This window comes from Macrotis lagotis, chromosome 7 (assembly GCF_037893015.1).
Source record: "Macrotis lagotis isolate mMagLag1 chromosome 7, bilby.v1.9.chrom.fasta, whole genome shotgun sequence".
Lineage (NCBI taxonomy): Eukaryota > Metazoa > Chordata > Mammalia > Peramelemorphia > Peramelidae > Macrotis > Macrotis lagotis.
This window is the reverse complement of record NC_133664.1, coordinates 200,181,666-200,199,342: the sequence shown is the minus strand read 5'-3', so window position 1 is coordinate 200,199,342 and position 17,677 is coordinate 200,181,666. Positions and strand designations below refer to the sequence as shown.

General features: G+C 37.4%; 1 protein-coding gene across 1 annotated transcript in view; it reads left to right on the top strand.

Annotated features, from left to right (window-relative positions):
• Positions 1-2,341: 2,341 nt before the first annotated feature.
• ANO2 (anoctamin 2) overlaps positions 2,342-17,677 on the top strand; it is a 546,921-nt gene continuing 531,585 nt past the window's right edge. The window contains exons 1-2 of the mRNA XM_074195316.1: positions 2,342-2,707; positions 4,214-4,555. Of these exons, the coding sequence (XP_074051417.1) occupies positions 2,342-2,707; positions 4,214-4,555 (708 nt within the window). The remainder of the gene's footprint in view (positions 2,708-4,213; positions 4,556-17,677) is intronic.

Genomic DNA, 17,677 nt, shown 5'->3' with positions numbered 1-17,677 from the left:
TTCCACATCTGGTAACCTCCTTCCTTTTCCTCCTCCTGAGAGTTGGTGGTCAGTCCTTGCTCATGTCAGGAATTTGAGGACTGGATGCTATAAGTAATAGTCTATCCCCTTGCCAAATATGACTGAACTTGACCTGGAAAGATTTCTCTGAGGGCCCATGCCATGTTTTTAACAAGTAATGCTTATAACATTTCTCTTAGTCACAGAGAAGATGCTTGGGGTCTCTTCCCTAATAGAATTTCCTGGAGTCATCCCTTCCTCTCCCCAATAAAATTCTCAGTGGTCACTAAAATTCTTAGTTAAAACAGGATTCAGGGAAAGTGCTATTAAAAATTTCTCCAATGTACTTTAAATTAAAAGAAATAATCTCATGATACATTTAGCAACCATCAACTAGCAAAAACAATGACTATGTTCAAAAAGGAATAAGAAAGAGGATTGTAGAAAGTTTTCTTACTAAGTTTTTTGAATTCAAGGTTGGTTAATGCTTTGCCCAGAATTTTCAAGTGTTTGAGGAAGAGCTTTTAAATAATAGATGACCTGGGAGACATTTCTCCTAGGGAATAATGGAACATGGGAGAGATGAAGAGGAAGTTCAGCCTACATAAATGGACCCTACCTAACTTAAAGTATGACCCATCCTGGGCAAGTAACTTTTCTCTAACCTTTTGTGTTCTTATTTGTAAACTAGGATATTGGATCAAATGAATTAATGAAACCATATTAATTTTGTTCTTATTTTATATAGAGTGCCATACTAAGCACTGGAGACTGTGGGTTGTGATTGGTTGATAGGATATATATATATATATATATATATGTACATACATACATACATAATACATATATATATATATATATATATATATATATATATATATATATATATATAAACATGACAAGACAGCCTTTGTTCTTGAGAAGATCATATTTCAACAGGGGAGACAACACATGGTAGGTTTCATCTCTAAGTCAAATGGAAAGCCCCAGTGGTCCTTAGGGCAGTGAAAAAGTATGCAGTAATTCTCTTAACACTGAACCATTTGATGGTGTAAAGGACTTAGGTGCTCTGATCTTAAATTTCTAGGGAGGCTGAGGAGGTGGAGACCACAGCATCTGTAGAGGCCAAATCTTTACAAGGGCTGTACCCCTAAAGTGATGACTGAAGGTGCTAGGCTGCAAGCAAGGCTGATGCTCTGGGGCATGTTCATATTTTCAGTGCTCTTGAGTTCTGGGAGGTCTCCTTTCCTGATAGAGATGGTAGTCAAGATGATAGCAGATCTGGGTGAGATGTGTTGTTCCTAGTCTCTCTTTCAGGATGCCTTGCTGCTTGAACTAAGCTGACTTGTCAACCTTGTCAGTTTATGATTGATTAATGATTGGTATTGTTCTTGTCAGGGATAGAGTTGCTGCCTAGTTTTGTGGGTCAGGTTAGAAGAGGGTTAGTAGTTTGGCGGGGGCATTGCTATTCCCTAGAAAAGTCTTTTCTAGCTCTAAAATTGTGATTTTAGGCTCCCCTCCCCCTTCCCTTGACCTGAACTTTCTGAATTGGCAAAGTGTTGTTCAGTGGGGAGCTTTAAGAGAACTGAGTGGGAAGAGATTTATAAGATGGGTTACTATTGCTGAAATATTAGCAGTTTAAAGAGGTTTGGAGTAATAGATTGTATTTCTTCTTCTTTTCTCTCTCTCTCTCTCTCTCTCTCTCTCTCTCTCTCTCTCTCTCTCTCTTTCTCTCTCTCTCTCTCTAATGCTTCTCTCCTATGTGTCAGGGAGAGCCCTTAGACATGTTTATACTTTGGACTAACCACTTCTGCTTGTCTGCCTGTCTGTCTCTTTCTCCCTAGGAGCATAAAGTCTTGCTGGAGTTTTTCTTAGAGCTTCTGGTTCGACTTGAGCAAAACTTGGTGTTATGATAGAGGGCTTTAATAGAGGGAGGGGTTCCATACTAACTAGACTGTCCCTGGAAGATGGGTTTAAAGTTTAATCCCTGGGCACTAATTCAAGGTGCCTCTCCTACTGGATTCCCAGCTAACCCCTCCCTAGGATGAAACCACTGCTCTCTTCCTATTCAAGGATAATAGGATTAATGAGATTTGGGACCCTGAAAGAGTTTATGGGGTCAGGGTCAGAATATTAGCCCTAGGCTGGGGAGGACTGCTGGCACTAGGAACCCAGAGGTCGCCTACAGTTTTATCCTTTACTTTTCATTCCATTCCCATCAGCATCCTCTACCCAGAGCCATCAATCAATCAATCAATCAATCAACCAATCAATTGCTAAACATTTTTCTGTTTGCCAGGTACCTCAAAATATGTGCATATCCCACTAAGGGGATACAGTGATGGGCAAACCAGGTAGAACTAAAGATTATGTTTTCCCCCCTAGGATATCTAACCAATATTTCCTTTGTGACTTGGATTTCCCTCTCTTAGAGTTCCCAAGATTTTCTATCTGCCTGACTTTCCCTTCACTTTCTTTTTTTTTACCTTCACTTTCAACAGGTCTCTCACCTCTCCTAGACATTCCCAGGCTTCCCTGCTCCCCACACCGGCTGCCTTCCCCAACAGTCACCAGAGGGGCCCCTTGCCTGAAGCACAGTGCACTGTACCTCACGGTACCACCTCCTCTGTCCCCTGGTCAGTTGAGCAGAATCAACAGAGCTCCTGTGCAACATGACTCTCATGGTGGGAGTCCCTCAAGCAGCTCTGTGAGTATTTACTTAGGGATGGGGGAGAGCTGCAGGGTCTCATCTCTAATGGGATAGGAGAAACAGGGACCAGCAGGACTGTCTTGGGCCCCTTTCCTTGGCTTGCAGGTTAACCACTTAGTTACAGCCTTTGTGAGAAGAGGCCCAAAGATAGCTCCCTCCAAAAGATATATTTCAGCCCAGATTTTTTAGGACCATTATTTTTTCTACCTGGCCCATTGTTTTCCTTTGGGCAGGTGCATTCTTCTCAAAGGACAGAGAAGGAGGAGGAGGAGAAAGAGGGAGAGAAATTGAGAGAAGTAAGTGATCCTATTTTGGGGATTATAGCCCCTCCAACTTCTCTTTCCTATGTTGAAGATGGCAGGGTTTTGTTTTTTTTTATAGTGGTGCCTCTATGGCTCTCTTATCCCTCTCCCCTGTGCTCAGAGCTTCATCTGGTTGCCGAGGTGACCTCTCAGGTGACTGCTGAGGCAGCTGGGTACCAAGCCCACAATAATAAACAGGGAAACACCCAAAGGCAGGGAGGCGGGTCTCTGCCTGCTTCTACCTTCCTACTCCTTTTGAACCTTCCCACAACAAGGGGGCGGGGTAAGAGGAACAGGTGTCAGTTCTGAAGACGGGGTCTTCACTATTAGCAAGCAGCAGAAGAGAGGATGGTGTGGGGCTGTGAGAAACAAAGTGGGAAGTAAACTCATGTGGGTTGGGGGGAGGGGTTCAGAAGAATAGGCAAGATAGGGCTAGGAATTGATTTTTGCTCAAATGGATCCAGAGAATCTGCCTGTGAGTATACTGTGCATGAACATGGCAAAGATGTCTGTGGGGACACTCAGATATGTGTGAAAGTTGGTGTGGAGACTGATATGGGGATGTGTGAATAGGCAGACAGGTGTGTATTTAGGTGTGCATGCAGGAGGGGGTATTCCCAGGATGTCTCATGTCTGGAATATATACTCTCCCTTCTATCTGGATTTTTGACCCCATAGTTACTTTCAAAGCCTGATTTTCTTCAAGAGGTCCTACATGATCCCAAAGTTGCTAGTATTCCTCCCACAAAATGCCCTTATATTTATTTGATATTTATTTGTTTATATATGAATATATGCATGCATATGAATTTTTTTATCATATAAGCATCCTTAAGTTGCCTATACTGTTATGTTTAAATGTTGCCTTCTAATCTAATCTTAACGATTTCATTTTTGGCTTTGTTTTGGTTGAATGACTGATGTCTATGTATATGTGAGTGTATATGTATGCCCAAAGTGTGTTTTCATGTGAGCAAGTATTTATATACAGTTTTATATACAGGTATATACTGTGGAATCTGGAGTAGGTCAGTGTGGCATAAAGATGGGGAGTAGATAATGATATTAAATCAGTCTTGATATCTTGGGCTTCTGATTTCTACCTAAGGACTTCCTTATGTATTTTGCTATCTCTGTATTCAAGACCCTTCCTCTTCACTCTTCTCACCTGTTCCTATTATCTTATTCTCATTCTTGCCAGGTTGTCAATAATTTCCTGGATCCGAATGAGCCAACATTTTCTGAGGCCCGCCAGAGTCGCATGCACTTCTATGACAACCAGAGGAAGGTTGATTATGTCCTTGCCTATCACTATCGAAAGCGAGGAGCTCACCCAGGCCATGGCTCCCCTGGTCATCATGGAGCCCCCCTGGCTGTCATTTCCAATGGAGAGATGGGCAAGGAGCCCAATGCTGCTGGGCAGGAGGCCATGATGATTGAGATGGGACCCCTAGATGCCTTGGAGGAGGAAAAGAAGGAGCAGAGGGAGGAGTTTGAGCGGAACCTTGTGGAAGCTGGGCTGGAGCTGGAGAAAGATTTGGAGGTAAGTTTGGGGAGGGGACCAGTTTGTGGACAGACAGGCAATAAACATTTATTAATGGTTAATATGTAGCAGGCATTGTGCTAAGGACTGATGATACAAATATAAGTAAAGAGAGTCCTTGCCCTCAAGGAGCTTACATGCTAATGTGGAAAGATAACAATATGAAAAATGGAACTGAAAACTGGGAGGGGGAGAGTCAGAAACAGAGGTGGAAAGGGATTGAAGTATGTCTGGTCTGGACCCTTCATTGATGGGAGGTAGAGAGTGAGGTAGGAACTTATCTTTAACTCAATATCGTTTCATAGATTTGTTTTCTTTGTACCTTGCTATCCTCTTGTCTTTACCACAAAAAAAATTAATTTAATTCAGTTAGCCTTTGTTAAGTTCCTACTATGTATAAGATTGTACTAGGTTTTCAGGTTATAAAAATAAAATTAGACACAGACCCTGCCCTCAAGGAGTTTCCAGTCTAATGGGGGAAGTTAATACATGACTATGATAAGCCATAAAGGAGAGAGCTAAAGTGCTAGGAGAAATTTGAGAAAGAAGAGACCACAGGAAAATTCTATGCAGAAAACGATGCCTGACAAGTAGTATAGGATAGCAGATAAAATGTTGGACCTGAAATCAGGAAGACTGGCCTTCAAATCCTACTTCAGACACTTAAGCAGAAGTCACTTTGCCTCTCAACCTCAGTTTTCTTATCTATAAAATGGGGATAAATCTTAGCTTACAGGATTGTTCTGAGGAATGAATGATATAAGGACAGCATTTTGCAAACATTAAAGTACTTTTGTAATAGTCATTATTATTATGGAGCCCTGAAAGAAGAGAGACATTTTTAAATGGTGGAATAAATGATTTAAAAACACATTTCTTAAGTACCAACTATTTGTCAGGCACTGGATTGCAAATACAAATGCAAAAATGAGATAGTTCCTATCCTCAAGGAACTTGCATTTCTCATGGGTGGGGGAGAGAAAACAAGTCTAAGAGAGAGTTTTAGTATGGAAAATGACAGGTTTGTGAGTGCAGCCAATTGTCTTTTTTTTCCCCTCAGTAATAAAATAGAATTGACTTGACTATTTTTCCTGTCAAGATTAAAAAAGCAGTGTGGAGAAGGAGTGAGATGGTAACAGCCATAGTGGCTATTTCAAGAGATGCAGAAAAGCCAATTTCAGACATGAGCCATGGTACAAGTAAAAGCATCATATGGTGCAGTGCAATGAGCTCTGAATTTTGAGTCATAGATCTTGGGTTCAAGCCCTGGCTCTTCTACTCATAAGTTCTGTGGTTTTGGACAAATCACTTAATACAATTTTGTTTCCTCTTCTGTCAAATGAAGGATACACAAACATAGCTCTGATCTCAAGGAGTTTCTGATCTAATGGGGAAATTCTATGCCAATAACCATAATAAGGACAGACTATAGTAAGAAACAAAGGAGAGATCTGTAGTGCTAGGAGAAAAAAGAGATCATTTGTAAGTGGTGTAGTCCTGGAATATTCTATATAGAAAGGGGCACCTGAGAGACAATATTAGGTATTTGATTATTTCTAAGGTTTCCTTCAGCTTTAAATTTTTTGAGAAGGTCAGAATCAGGAGGCATTAAATAATTTAATTTGATTAAAAGGCATAGATGAACAGTACTAGTTATGTTGTATAGAAGAAACAGTTTTGGTATTTGAAATCAGAAAACCTGAGAGTGTGACATAATTCTGACTTTTAATTTTGTAGCCTTGAGGAAATTATTTTGCCTCTCTCAGCCTCAGTTTCTTTATATATATAAAATAGAGATTTATTCTATTTATGCATTTTTAGATGTATGATATATACTTATATTAATTTGAGGTCATAGGGGAGTTATGAAATCCAAATCCAAATCACCCCATGATGTCACTGGTCTTCTTCAAAACAAAGGGCCTAAACAACAACAATGTGACAGACACTTTACAAATATCTCAGTTCATACTATAAATGCTTCAAAGAGTTATAATTTTTTGGTGGAAAAAAATTCATGGAAAAAGTTGCATCTGCCCCTTACTGTTGTTGGTGCATGCCCAAGGCAGTCAAGCTCCTTCTAGCTTTTTAGAACTAGAGGAAACCTTTGAGAGATAATGTAATACCAAACTAATTAGGATAAGTCTATAAGATCATATAATGTGTTGCATAACATCCCAAAGTTCTTTTAGTTCATCTACACTATGTTAGCTTATAATTGAAAACAGACTGGGAAGTGTAATTCTGGTCTAAGTATCCACTTCACATTTTTGGCTTATACCCCCCAGCAAAGTTCCTGAGTCTAAATTCTCATGAACCAGATGGATGACTGTTAAGAGTAGAGGAAAAGGAACATACAAAAGATGTGGAGGTAAAATCAATGAGATTGGCAACTGAATGGGAGATGAGAAAGAAGAACTAAGAATTACTCTGAGATTTCCACCCATTTTGTTGCAGCTGATTTAGTGAAAGACCAGAAGAGAGATTAAGAATGGGAGAAAAGATTGTGTTTACTTGCCTCAAAATAGTCCTGTCTTCCTTTGCATTCATCCCTGAATTATATGGAATTAGCAATTTAACGCCTGCTTTATTTTGATTTCTATTGAACTACCTTTGTCCAACTCTCATCTGTGACTCCAAAACGTTATAGTATGAATAGTGCCCCCCCAAGTAAAACTGTCATGACAAACAGGCTAAACCAGGTCGAGAGTAATTGACATGTATCAAACCCATTGGTGAGTTAGGGGGAGATTTACCCCAAGCATGTGAAAACTTCCCTTGGCAAAATAGGTCATTGAGAAAAATTTTTCCAGTGGTCATGAAGTCAGCAGGTCCTATGGAGTTCTTGGTGAGTCATTGAGATGCCAAGGTCATGGAGTGCTGAGAACTGCATCCTGAGCCATCACCAGGCTGCTTGGCTTTTGTTCTTCAAATGGATTTTGATGACTCTGGAAGAGAATAAGACTTTCTGATTCACTTTGTGAACTCGCTGAATTCCAAATCCAAATCACCCCATGATGTCACTGGTCTTCTTCAAAACAAAGGGCCTAAACAACAATAATGTGACAGACACTTTACAAATATCTCAGTTGATTCTTCTATAACCCAATGAAGTAGAAGGATTTCCTATCTCCATCTTTCAGTTGAGGAAACTGAGGCAATCTGAATTAGTCCAAGGTCATGCAGCTAGTAAGTATTTGAGGCTAGATTTGAACACACTCGAAGTCTAGTATACTATCCATCAAACCACCTGGTTGCCTTCACACATTTTCCCTACAAGTACATACAGAGTTCAGGGGAAGTAGGCGCAAGCTCAGAGAACATTTGTGGTGGTCATAGGAAGTTCAGAAGTTTCATTTTCTCCAAATTTCTAGAAGCACGATGGATCTACACCCATCTTTCCTTGGCTCCCGATACTCACAGGTGCCAGGTACATCTCTGGAACACTGTAGGGAAGATGGGAAACACAAGAACCTTTGGACTTTCTTGTTAAAGAAAGAGCTGGGAGAAAACAAGTCCAAAGTCAAGATCTCTTCATTCTCCCAAACTTCTTCCTCCTCAGGATTATGTTAGAAAGCCATACTTATTCCAGGTTTTTGGAGTTTCTTTTTTTTCTGGCTAATGATACTTTTGGAAAAACAGGATCTAGAGGGCATAAGGAAACTTACAGACCTTTTACTTGACATTATTTCACTTCATTAAAAGACTTTTGAAGACTTTTTGCATTTAGTCTTTCTTCAAGCCCATGATTGATCAACTGAGCTATATTCTTACTTGGTTAAGGATAAAATCAGGTGAGGTAGTTTTGACCCTATCCTTAAACTTTTTACCTAGCAGGCAGAATTTGATAGTTGAACAGGACATCACAGACCATCTAATTTAACCTGTACCTAACAAGAATCTGACAAATGACCAGTCAGTTTTTGCTTAGGCTACCAGTAAGGGAAAATCTTCCTTTCTTCTGAGTTATGTCATTTTACTCTTGGATAGCAGTAATCATTATGAGGGTTTGACAAGGAACTGGATTCCTATTCTTCACTGGATTTTTGGTAAATAAATCCTCAAGATAACTTCCATCAATAAATCCACAAGCATTTATTTATTTATCTATTTATTTGTTTGTTTATTTGTCTATCTATGTATCTATTTATTTATTTAAGATTTTATTTATTTTGAGTTTTACAATTTTCCCCCTAATCTTACTTCCCTCCTCCCACCCCTGCACAGAAGGCAATTTGTCAGTCTTTACATTGTTTCCATGGTGTACATTGATCCAAATTGAGTGTGATGAGAGAGAAATCATATCCTTAAGGAAGAAACATAAAGTATAAGAAACAGCAAGATCAGACAATAAGATATCATAAATTAAAGATAATAGTCTTTGGACTTTGTTCAAACTCCACGGTTCTTTATCTGAATACAGATGGTATTCTCCTTTGCAGACAGCCCCAAATTGGCCCTGATTGCATTGCACTGATGGAAAGAGCGAGTCCATCAAGGTTGATCCTCACCCCCATGTTGCTGTTAGGATGTACAATATTTTTCTGGTTCTGCTCATCTCACTCAGCATCAGTTCATGCAAATCCCTCCAGGCTTCTCTGAATTCCCATCCCTCCTTGTTTCTAATAGAACAATAGTGTTCCATGACCTACATATACCACAGTTTGCTAAGCCATTCCCCAATTGAAGGACATTTACTTAATTTCCAATTCTTTGCCACCACAAACAGGGCTGCTATGAATATTTTTGTACAAGTGATGTTTTTACCCTTTTTCATCATCTCTTTAAGGTATAGACCCAATAATGGTATTACTGAATCAAAGGGTATGCACATTTTTCAACAAGTATTTATTAATCAGTAGTAATCAACTTTTTGTTCTTCAGTCTTGCAATCCTGACTCTCTGTGACCCCATTTGGGATTTTCTTGGGAAAGATACTGGGGTTTTCTTCCATTTTCTACTCCAGTTCAGATGAGAAAACTAAGGCAAATGAGGCTAAGTGACTTACCTATAGGCCAGATTTATACTCATGAAGATGAATCTTCCAGACTCCAGGTCTAGTACTCTATTCATTGGTTTCTATTCACACTATCCAGCTGTAAACACATGGCATTTGCTTGGTCCTAAGTCAATAATAAAACTGTTCCTGCCCTCAAAGAATTTATTATTTCAAGATTACAACATACATACATACATATATATGTATATATATGCATATATATATACATATATATATATATATATATATAAAAATTGGGGTGATTTTTTAGAGGCACTAGTGTCTGTAAGTATCAAGGAGGACCTCAAGAAGAAGGTGGCCTTTAAATGAAGGAATGCATGAAAGTACTTATTAAGCATTTATAATTGGCAAATTCAGCACAAAACACTTAGGATTGCAAATAAATACAAAGGCTAAGATAGTTACTGCCCTCAAGTAGCTTAGATTCTTTTTTATTGTGTTCTAATTTAAATTTTTATTGAGCCTCAAAGAAATCATGTAGATTATACCTTGGTCAGGAAAATTCCAGAGATGATAAGGGGATAAGAAAATGATAAGGTAATAAGAAATTCACACACACATATATGCATACAACTCTCTATGTACATATACACATGTAGAGATGTATAGGTTATATATGCATGTATACACATATATACACATTTACTCCTCCTCCAGCCCCCTTTTTGTGTGGGTACATGTCTGTGTCTGTGATTTTTTTGTATTAGTGTATTTTTTTCTAGGAACATGAGCAGAATGAATTTCATCATAATTCATGGTTGCAGACTTGGAGGTGGGATGGGAGAAGAGGGAAGGAAAAGGGTTCTAGATGGAATGTTGTATAGACTGAATAATAAGTTAGACATCTTGGACAAATCAGAGAACTTGGGAAGTCAGATATAATAATCCTAGAAAGGTAGATTGGAACCAGGAATGTCAAAATGAGATTTGTGTTTACTTCTGGAGAAAATAAGAGACTTCTAGATTTTATGTAAGTCCTGTGCTATCTGGGTATCACTTTGGTAGCTATGTGAAGGATAGATTGAAAAAAGACTTAAGGCAGGAAAAACAATTAGGATAATAGTCCAGTCATGAAATGGTGAAGGCTTGAATTAGGGTGGTGGCTGTGAGTGGAGACAAAGAGACAGATGTGTGAATGTAGATACAATTTGGCAACTGATTGGATACATGAGGTGGAGAGTGAGGTGTTGTTCATAACTGAAAGATAGCAAACCTGTTGCCTAGAAGAATGTTGGTACCTTGAAAGAAACAGAGACATTTAGAAGAGGGTGACTTTAGAGCAGAAAGATGACAAGTTCTGATTTTGATAAATTGAGTTTTCATTAGTTAACTTTTAAGACTTCCAATTTTAAATGTCTTTGTTCTCAGCCAGGTCTTTGAACTATAAAAGTCAAATCCATTTATAATAAAAGTGTTAAAAAGATACAGTTTACTAATTTAAATGATCACAATTGCAGCCCTCTGGCTCCGAATTCACAGTACTGGGTTAGAAAGATGTCTCCATAGAGTAGTAGAAATTCCATTAAATCTCAGGGACACTTGTCCATTTGTTGAGATTTTCATATTTCAGCTGAAAAGAAAAAAAAATTCCAAGAAAACAAATCTTAATTCTTTGGGCCCGTAAAATTGGGAAGATGCAATCCTTTGCTCTTTAAATAGAACTCTTCTCTTATATAAAACCAAAGATGTACCAGGCCCATTTCTAGAGCCGATTGTTAAATTGTCAGTGTGAGCATTTACATTTCAGGAATTATCAGTTGTTATAAATGAGGTCTTGATTTTTTTTGTTGGCCAATTGGCCATCTCTGTCCCAAGACTACTGATAAAACGCCCTCTAAAATGTTATTGAGGCAGTCCTTGGAGATTTGTTTAAGTTAGGAAAGTGGCATAGTTTAATGGTTTAGTAACCAGGATTATATTGATTCACAAAATAAGGAACTGATAGCCTGGGGTCTCTCATGGGAAAAGAGAGAGGAGATAAGTATGTTCTGTATGCTTAGAAGATTTCTGGATGTTATAAAGTATGAAAGGAAAAAAATCAAAGAAGCTATACTTGCATGGTATGGAATATGGTGACCCTGGAGAGCCTTTCTGGATATTAGTAAAAGTTCAAAAGATACTGTGAGAGAAATCTTAGCTACAGGAGACCATCAGATATGAGTGATTTGGAGAGTAACATTGAAGTTGCCCTCAGAAACTGAATTTATTTTCATTTAGGACCATAGAATATTAGAATTAGAAGGTACCTTAAGGATCATGTAGTCTAAGCCTCTCTACAAATGATGAAACTTAGACCCAAAGAACTGAAGAAATTTGACCAAAAAAGGTAAACCTTGGTGTTTAAGTACCTTTTACTATTCAAATATGATGAATACTGTTTCTCAATCATCCTTCTTGATCTCTCTGCAGCATTTGACATTGTTGCCTACCTTCTCTTCCTAGATACTCTCTCTCCACTGGGTTTTTATAATTGTTATTTTGGTTCTGTTTACCCCTTGGTGTCCTTCACAATATCTCTATATACAACCCTCCTGTCCGCCAATGTACTATAGATATACCCCAAGACTCTATTCTGAATACTCTTTGGTTTTGATTTTCTTTCTGAGCAATTTCATAAGATCATATACTCAATAATTATTTCTATATTTCTATATCTCACCCTCCTGAACAGCCCCACATCACCAATTACCTATTGGACCCATTTGCTGGATAGGTATCTGTTATTTGCAGGGAAATTGTGAGGTTTAATTGAAAAGCATATAAAGTATTTTGCAAATATTAAAGTACTATATAAATGCCAGTTATTATTATTAGTCTCAAGTCATGACACCTCTAGTCTGTGGCAATAACTAAGATTAAGGAGGTCTTGGAAAGGCTTTCTGTAGGAACTGGCATTTTGATGTTTATCCTTTTTTTTTTTTTTTGAAGAGAACTAATGATATCATGGGTGATATCTTACTTTTATGTGAATTGGATTTAAGTGAAGCAGAGTTACACAAAGTCATCAGCCTCACTCTCTCTGAGTCATCAAAGACCAGTGGCAGGCCAAAAGTTAGGATGACTGCTCAGGATGTAGCGGATGACCTTGAAGTCCTCAGTGTCTGACCAAGCTGTGAATGCTTCAACTATTTTCAAGTTCCTTTGAGGTTTTTTTAAAATTAATTTTTATTAAAGATATTATTTAAGTTTTACAATTTTCCTCCCAATCTTACTGCCCTCCCCCCACCCCTATGGAAAGCAATCTGTCAGTCTTTGTTTCCATGTTGTACCTTGATCCACAAATTGTTCTCATTCGATGGATGAAGTCAGGGAAGTTAGAAGGTGAAAATGGGGAGGGAGAGCATTCTAGGTATGGGGGACAGTAATGAAAATATCTAGATCTTAAGAAGGAGCATGTTCAAAAAAATAAAGACAAATGTCACTGGATCAAATCGTATATCAAGAAGACACTGAGATAGAAAAAAAAATTGGAAAAGTGGAGGTGTGATAATGAAGATAAAATTGATAAGACTTGGCGACAGATTGGATATGGAGGATGAGAGAGAATAAAGATTTGAGGATGATGTCTGGATGATTGGGTGGATGGTGATGCCCTTAACAGTAATAGGGAAGTGAGAAAGCAGGGGGAGAGATATATTTTTGGACATTTACTGTGTTCATCATGAGTAAATAGTTTTCTCAGTCCTATTTACTCAGTTCTTTTAAGTTTTACCAAATTTCCCTCCATTCTTTATATTCATTATTTCAAAAAGTTCAGTAATACTTCTTTACATTTATAAACCACAATTTATTTAGTCATTCCCCAACTGATGGATATCAGTGTTGTCTCCACATTTTTACTAGCACAAAAATGGATAAATAAATATTTTTTTTGTATACAACTTGCCTCTCTGTCTTTGGTCTCCTTGGGGATATATGTCAATTAGCGTTATCATGGAGTCAAAGGGCTTGTCAATTTGATACTAACAATTTCAAAATGTTTTCTAAAATGTTGGATAAATTCACAGCTCCATCAGCAACGTGTCTATCTTCCTACAACCCCTTAAAATTTACCATTTTTGTCTTTGTTCTAAATAACTAAAAATAAGACTGATGAAAATCCAAACAATATGACTTTTTCTCATCCCCATTAGATTGGCATTCTTTCATATAATTAACTAGCATGTTCTTTCAGAGTTATTTGGGGTTAAGTGAAGTCAAATGTTTATTTGTTCTTGGTAACATAGCTAGTATGTGTCATAGGACTTGGATTCAAGTCTTCCTGATTCCATCCTTTAGTCCTTTAGGCAGTGTATCACTCTGTAAAGAATGGGATCAATTAAGAAAACTTTTCTCAGAAAGGTACATCAAAAATGAATGTGACAAAATAAAGAGCAATTATTGCAGCTGTGTGAGTGAAGAGGATCATGTAGTATTCTTATGTGGTATGAGAAATGGAGTGCTGAGAGAGGATCAAAGAGAGGGAGAAAATAAAATATCAGAAAGTAGTTTCTAGACTTTAATTTGTAAGGGCAACTAGATGGCACAGTGGACAGAACACTGGCCCTAGAGTCTGGTGGATCTGATTCAAATCCTTTCTCATACACTTGACATTTAATAGTTGTGTGATCCTATTACCTTGCCAAAAAAGAAATCCTAAATTGTGCCAAACAGTCATTTTTCTATTAGGGCTATAGGTATAATGACTGAAATAAGCACTACTCACAATGACCTTACATTTTAATGGTATGTAATAATATATATATATATATATATGTATATTATATATATGAAAATATAATAATGTAATAATATAAATTATGTATGTAATGATAAATATATATACAACAAAAATGTAAGCTAAATGAATAAAAGCAAAAAATAAGAAAAATACATGCACATACTTTTATAGTTGTTTGGGAAGAAGGAACTAGAAGTTAAGGGAAATGAGGAAAGTACACAAAAGATGATGTTTGATCTGCATCTTAATAATAGAAAATTCAAAGAATTTTGACTAAAACTGAGTAATGGGAAGATTTTCTAGGAGAAGACTGAAATCAGATTAGTGTAAACAAAACAAACAGTATGGTCCTAGTACTGATTTAAACCAGGAGAAAATAATATATACATACAACAGAATTTGGTGGAGAAAACCCAATCTAAACAATTTTAACCATGAATGTGAGTAGATTAGATTCACCAATAAAAAAAAAAGACAATAGCAGAATGAATAAGAAAACAAAATCCAACAATGTGCAGTATAAAAGTTATGCAGTTGAAACATAAAAGACAAATGAAATGTTACAATGAAAGATTATGACAAATTAATTATTTTTCAAACAATTCTAAAAAAGCTTGACTTGCAATCATGACTTCAGGTATGAGAATAGCAAATACTGCCTCTGATATGAATGATGTTAAGATGTGATATTCATACAGGAAAAAAATTGATTGCTGTTAAGAGAAACAAGCTGGAAAGCCACATCATACTTAAAGGCAAAGTTAAGAAAACAAACCAAATCATGATTATATCAATAGATGCAGGAAAAAAGCCTCAGGGAAATAAAGTATCCATTTGTGTTAAATTCTTTAAATTCATAGGCATGGAAGAGTTCTTTTGTAATATGGTCAGAAATACATATCTAAAATAAAGAGCTAACTTGCATTCCTTATTGTCTTTTTTTGTTTGTTTATTTTGTGATCTGGACCAGTAGTTTCCTCAGCATAAAGAACCTTCTACCAATGCAAATTAGTGTCTTATCTGCAAGAGAATGTCTTGCTGAAGGTTGCACAGCTAATACTTTTCAGAGGTTATACATTTGAACCCACATCTTCCTGAATCTGAGGCCAGCCCTCTATGCTTTACCATCTTTACTTATTTGGCATTAAGAAAACTTGTATACCATTAACTGGTTTGAGAGAGCATATTATCTCAGAATAAGGAAGTGTGAGAACCATGATACTCCTATATGATTAAAAATTATCTGGGGTACCGTTTCAAATTCTAGGTGCCACATTCTAAAATGGACAGTGTTCAACTGGAGACTATTCAGAGGGCATCACATCATAGGAAGAGTGGAAGGAAATGTGGTTGTTTAGTTTAGAGAAGATATGACTTGGGGAAGATATGATAATGATCTTCAAGAATTTAAAGTTTAGGGGCGGCTAGGCAGTGCAGTGGATAGAACACCAGCCCTAGAGTCAGGAGTACCTGAGTTCAAATCTGACCTCAGACACTTAATAATTACCTAGCTCTGTGGCCTTGGGCAAGTCAGTTAACCCTATTGCCTTGCAAAAAAGGAAAAAAAAAAGAATTTAAAGTTTAGGCCCAGAAGGCAGAATGAAGAGCATTGGGTCGATGTGCATAGCAACCAAAAGCAACCTTGATATGAGGAGAAACTTCCTAACTATTTGAGGTATCATAAATGGAGTGGGTTGGTTTCCATTGGAGTTTTTGCGAAAATACTGGAGGACTATTTGTTGCTTCCCTTTATTTCAGGTACAGATTGGAACAGATGCTCACTGGAGTTCCACCCCAACTGAAAATTCTATGTTTGCATTATTTTTTCTATTTTATGGATAGCAGAACTGAGACTCAGGATAGGTTAAGTCACTTGCACATTGTCACTATTAAAAGCCAAGCCTCAGAGTCAAATACAAGTTCTGGACTTTTTTTTAATAGAATTCTTTATAGGGTGTAATGCACTATTTACTTTTTTAGAAAGGCAGCAGTCCACACGATGCACTGAATGTCTGTTGTCCTAGCTTTTGTAGTCATGAGTGAAAGCAAACTGGTGTTTATAGAAAGAGATTAGAGGAATAGTTTATATGTTTTATTAAGAGTATTACCTGATTCAATACCTGAAATCTCTTTAATAAAAAAGGAGAAATGTCCTGCTGAAATCACCTATCTTCTTTCCATAAACACTTGAGATTTCAGTCAAACTGCATAGATTTTGTTATATATCATACAGTGATGGGAGATACCAGGTTATTATGGGGATCTTGAGGGAGTGTTTGGGAATAGACTCCTTGCTCTGGCCAGCATTGTCTCCATATATTGGAACCATGACCAAAGGCATGGAGATAGGATTGGGATACGGTAGATGAAAGAAGCCATGTGTTATTAAGGCTAGAAAAGTCTGTGAGAGGCTTCACCTGACAGAGAAGAGTTATACTGAGGTATTTGGAACTTATTGAGTACAGAAACAATAAGTTCCAAATACCTCAGTATACCTCTACTTGAGAAAAATCACTTTAATATCTGTGTGAAGGAAGGATTGAAGTGGAGAGAGACTAGAAGGTATCTAGATGGTACAGTGAATGGAGCAGGGGATATAGGGTCAGGAAGATCTCAGTTTAAATTTTTATACACTTTTACCTGTTGTATGACTCCAGTCAAGTCATGTAACCTCTACCTGCCTTAGTTTGCTACTCTGTAAAATGGGGATAATAAACGCAAATATCCCCAAGGGATGTTGTAAGGAAAAAAATAAGCTAATGTTTGTAAAACACTTTGCAAACCTTTAAGCACTATATGAATGTTAACTAGTTTTCATAAATTAAAAGACTATTGAAATAGTCTAGGCAAGAGATGGAGGTTCTGAACTAGGGTGGTGACTGCATGAATGGAGAGAAATGGATTGGTTGGGGAGTTGCTATATCATTAGGATGAATAGTATTAGACAATTGATTAAATATTCTGGATGAAGGAGAGTAAGGAGTTGAAAATGAAACTGAATTTGGAAACCTCAGAGTGACTGAGAAGATTGGTGACGTCCTTTTAGGAAGAGCAAGTTAGAAAGAGAGATAGGGTTTGAAGACAGTAAAATGAATTGTTGATTTCTGTTCTGGATGCAAGTTTGAGATATGCATAGGGATCTAGTTTGAAATGTCAGCTAATTGCTGAAGTGGAAATGAACTTCAAGAGAGAAAGTCTAAGGTGGGCTATATGGTTACAGAGACATAGATAATAGATTAAAATTTTCTGCCTAGAGGTGATTGTTGAATTAATTAGAAATGAGGTCATAAAGTGAGAGAAATGAGACTGGAGTCTTCGGGTACAACCATACTTAGGTGATCACATATAGGTAATAATTTAGCAAAGGAAGCTGGAAAGGAGC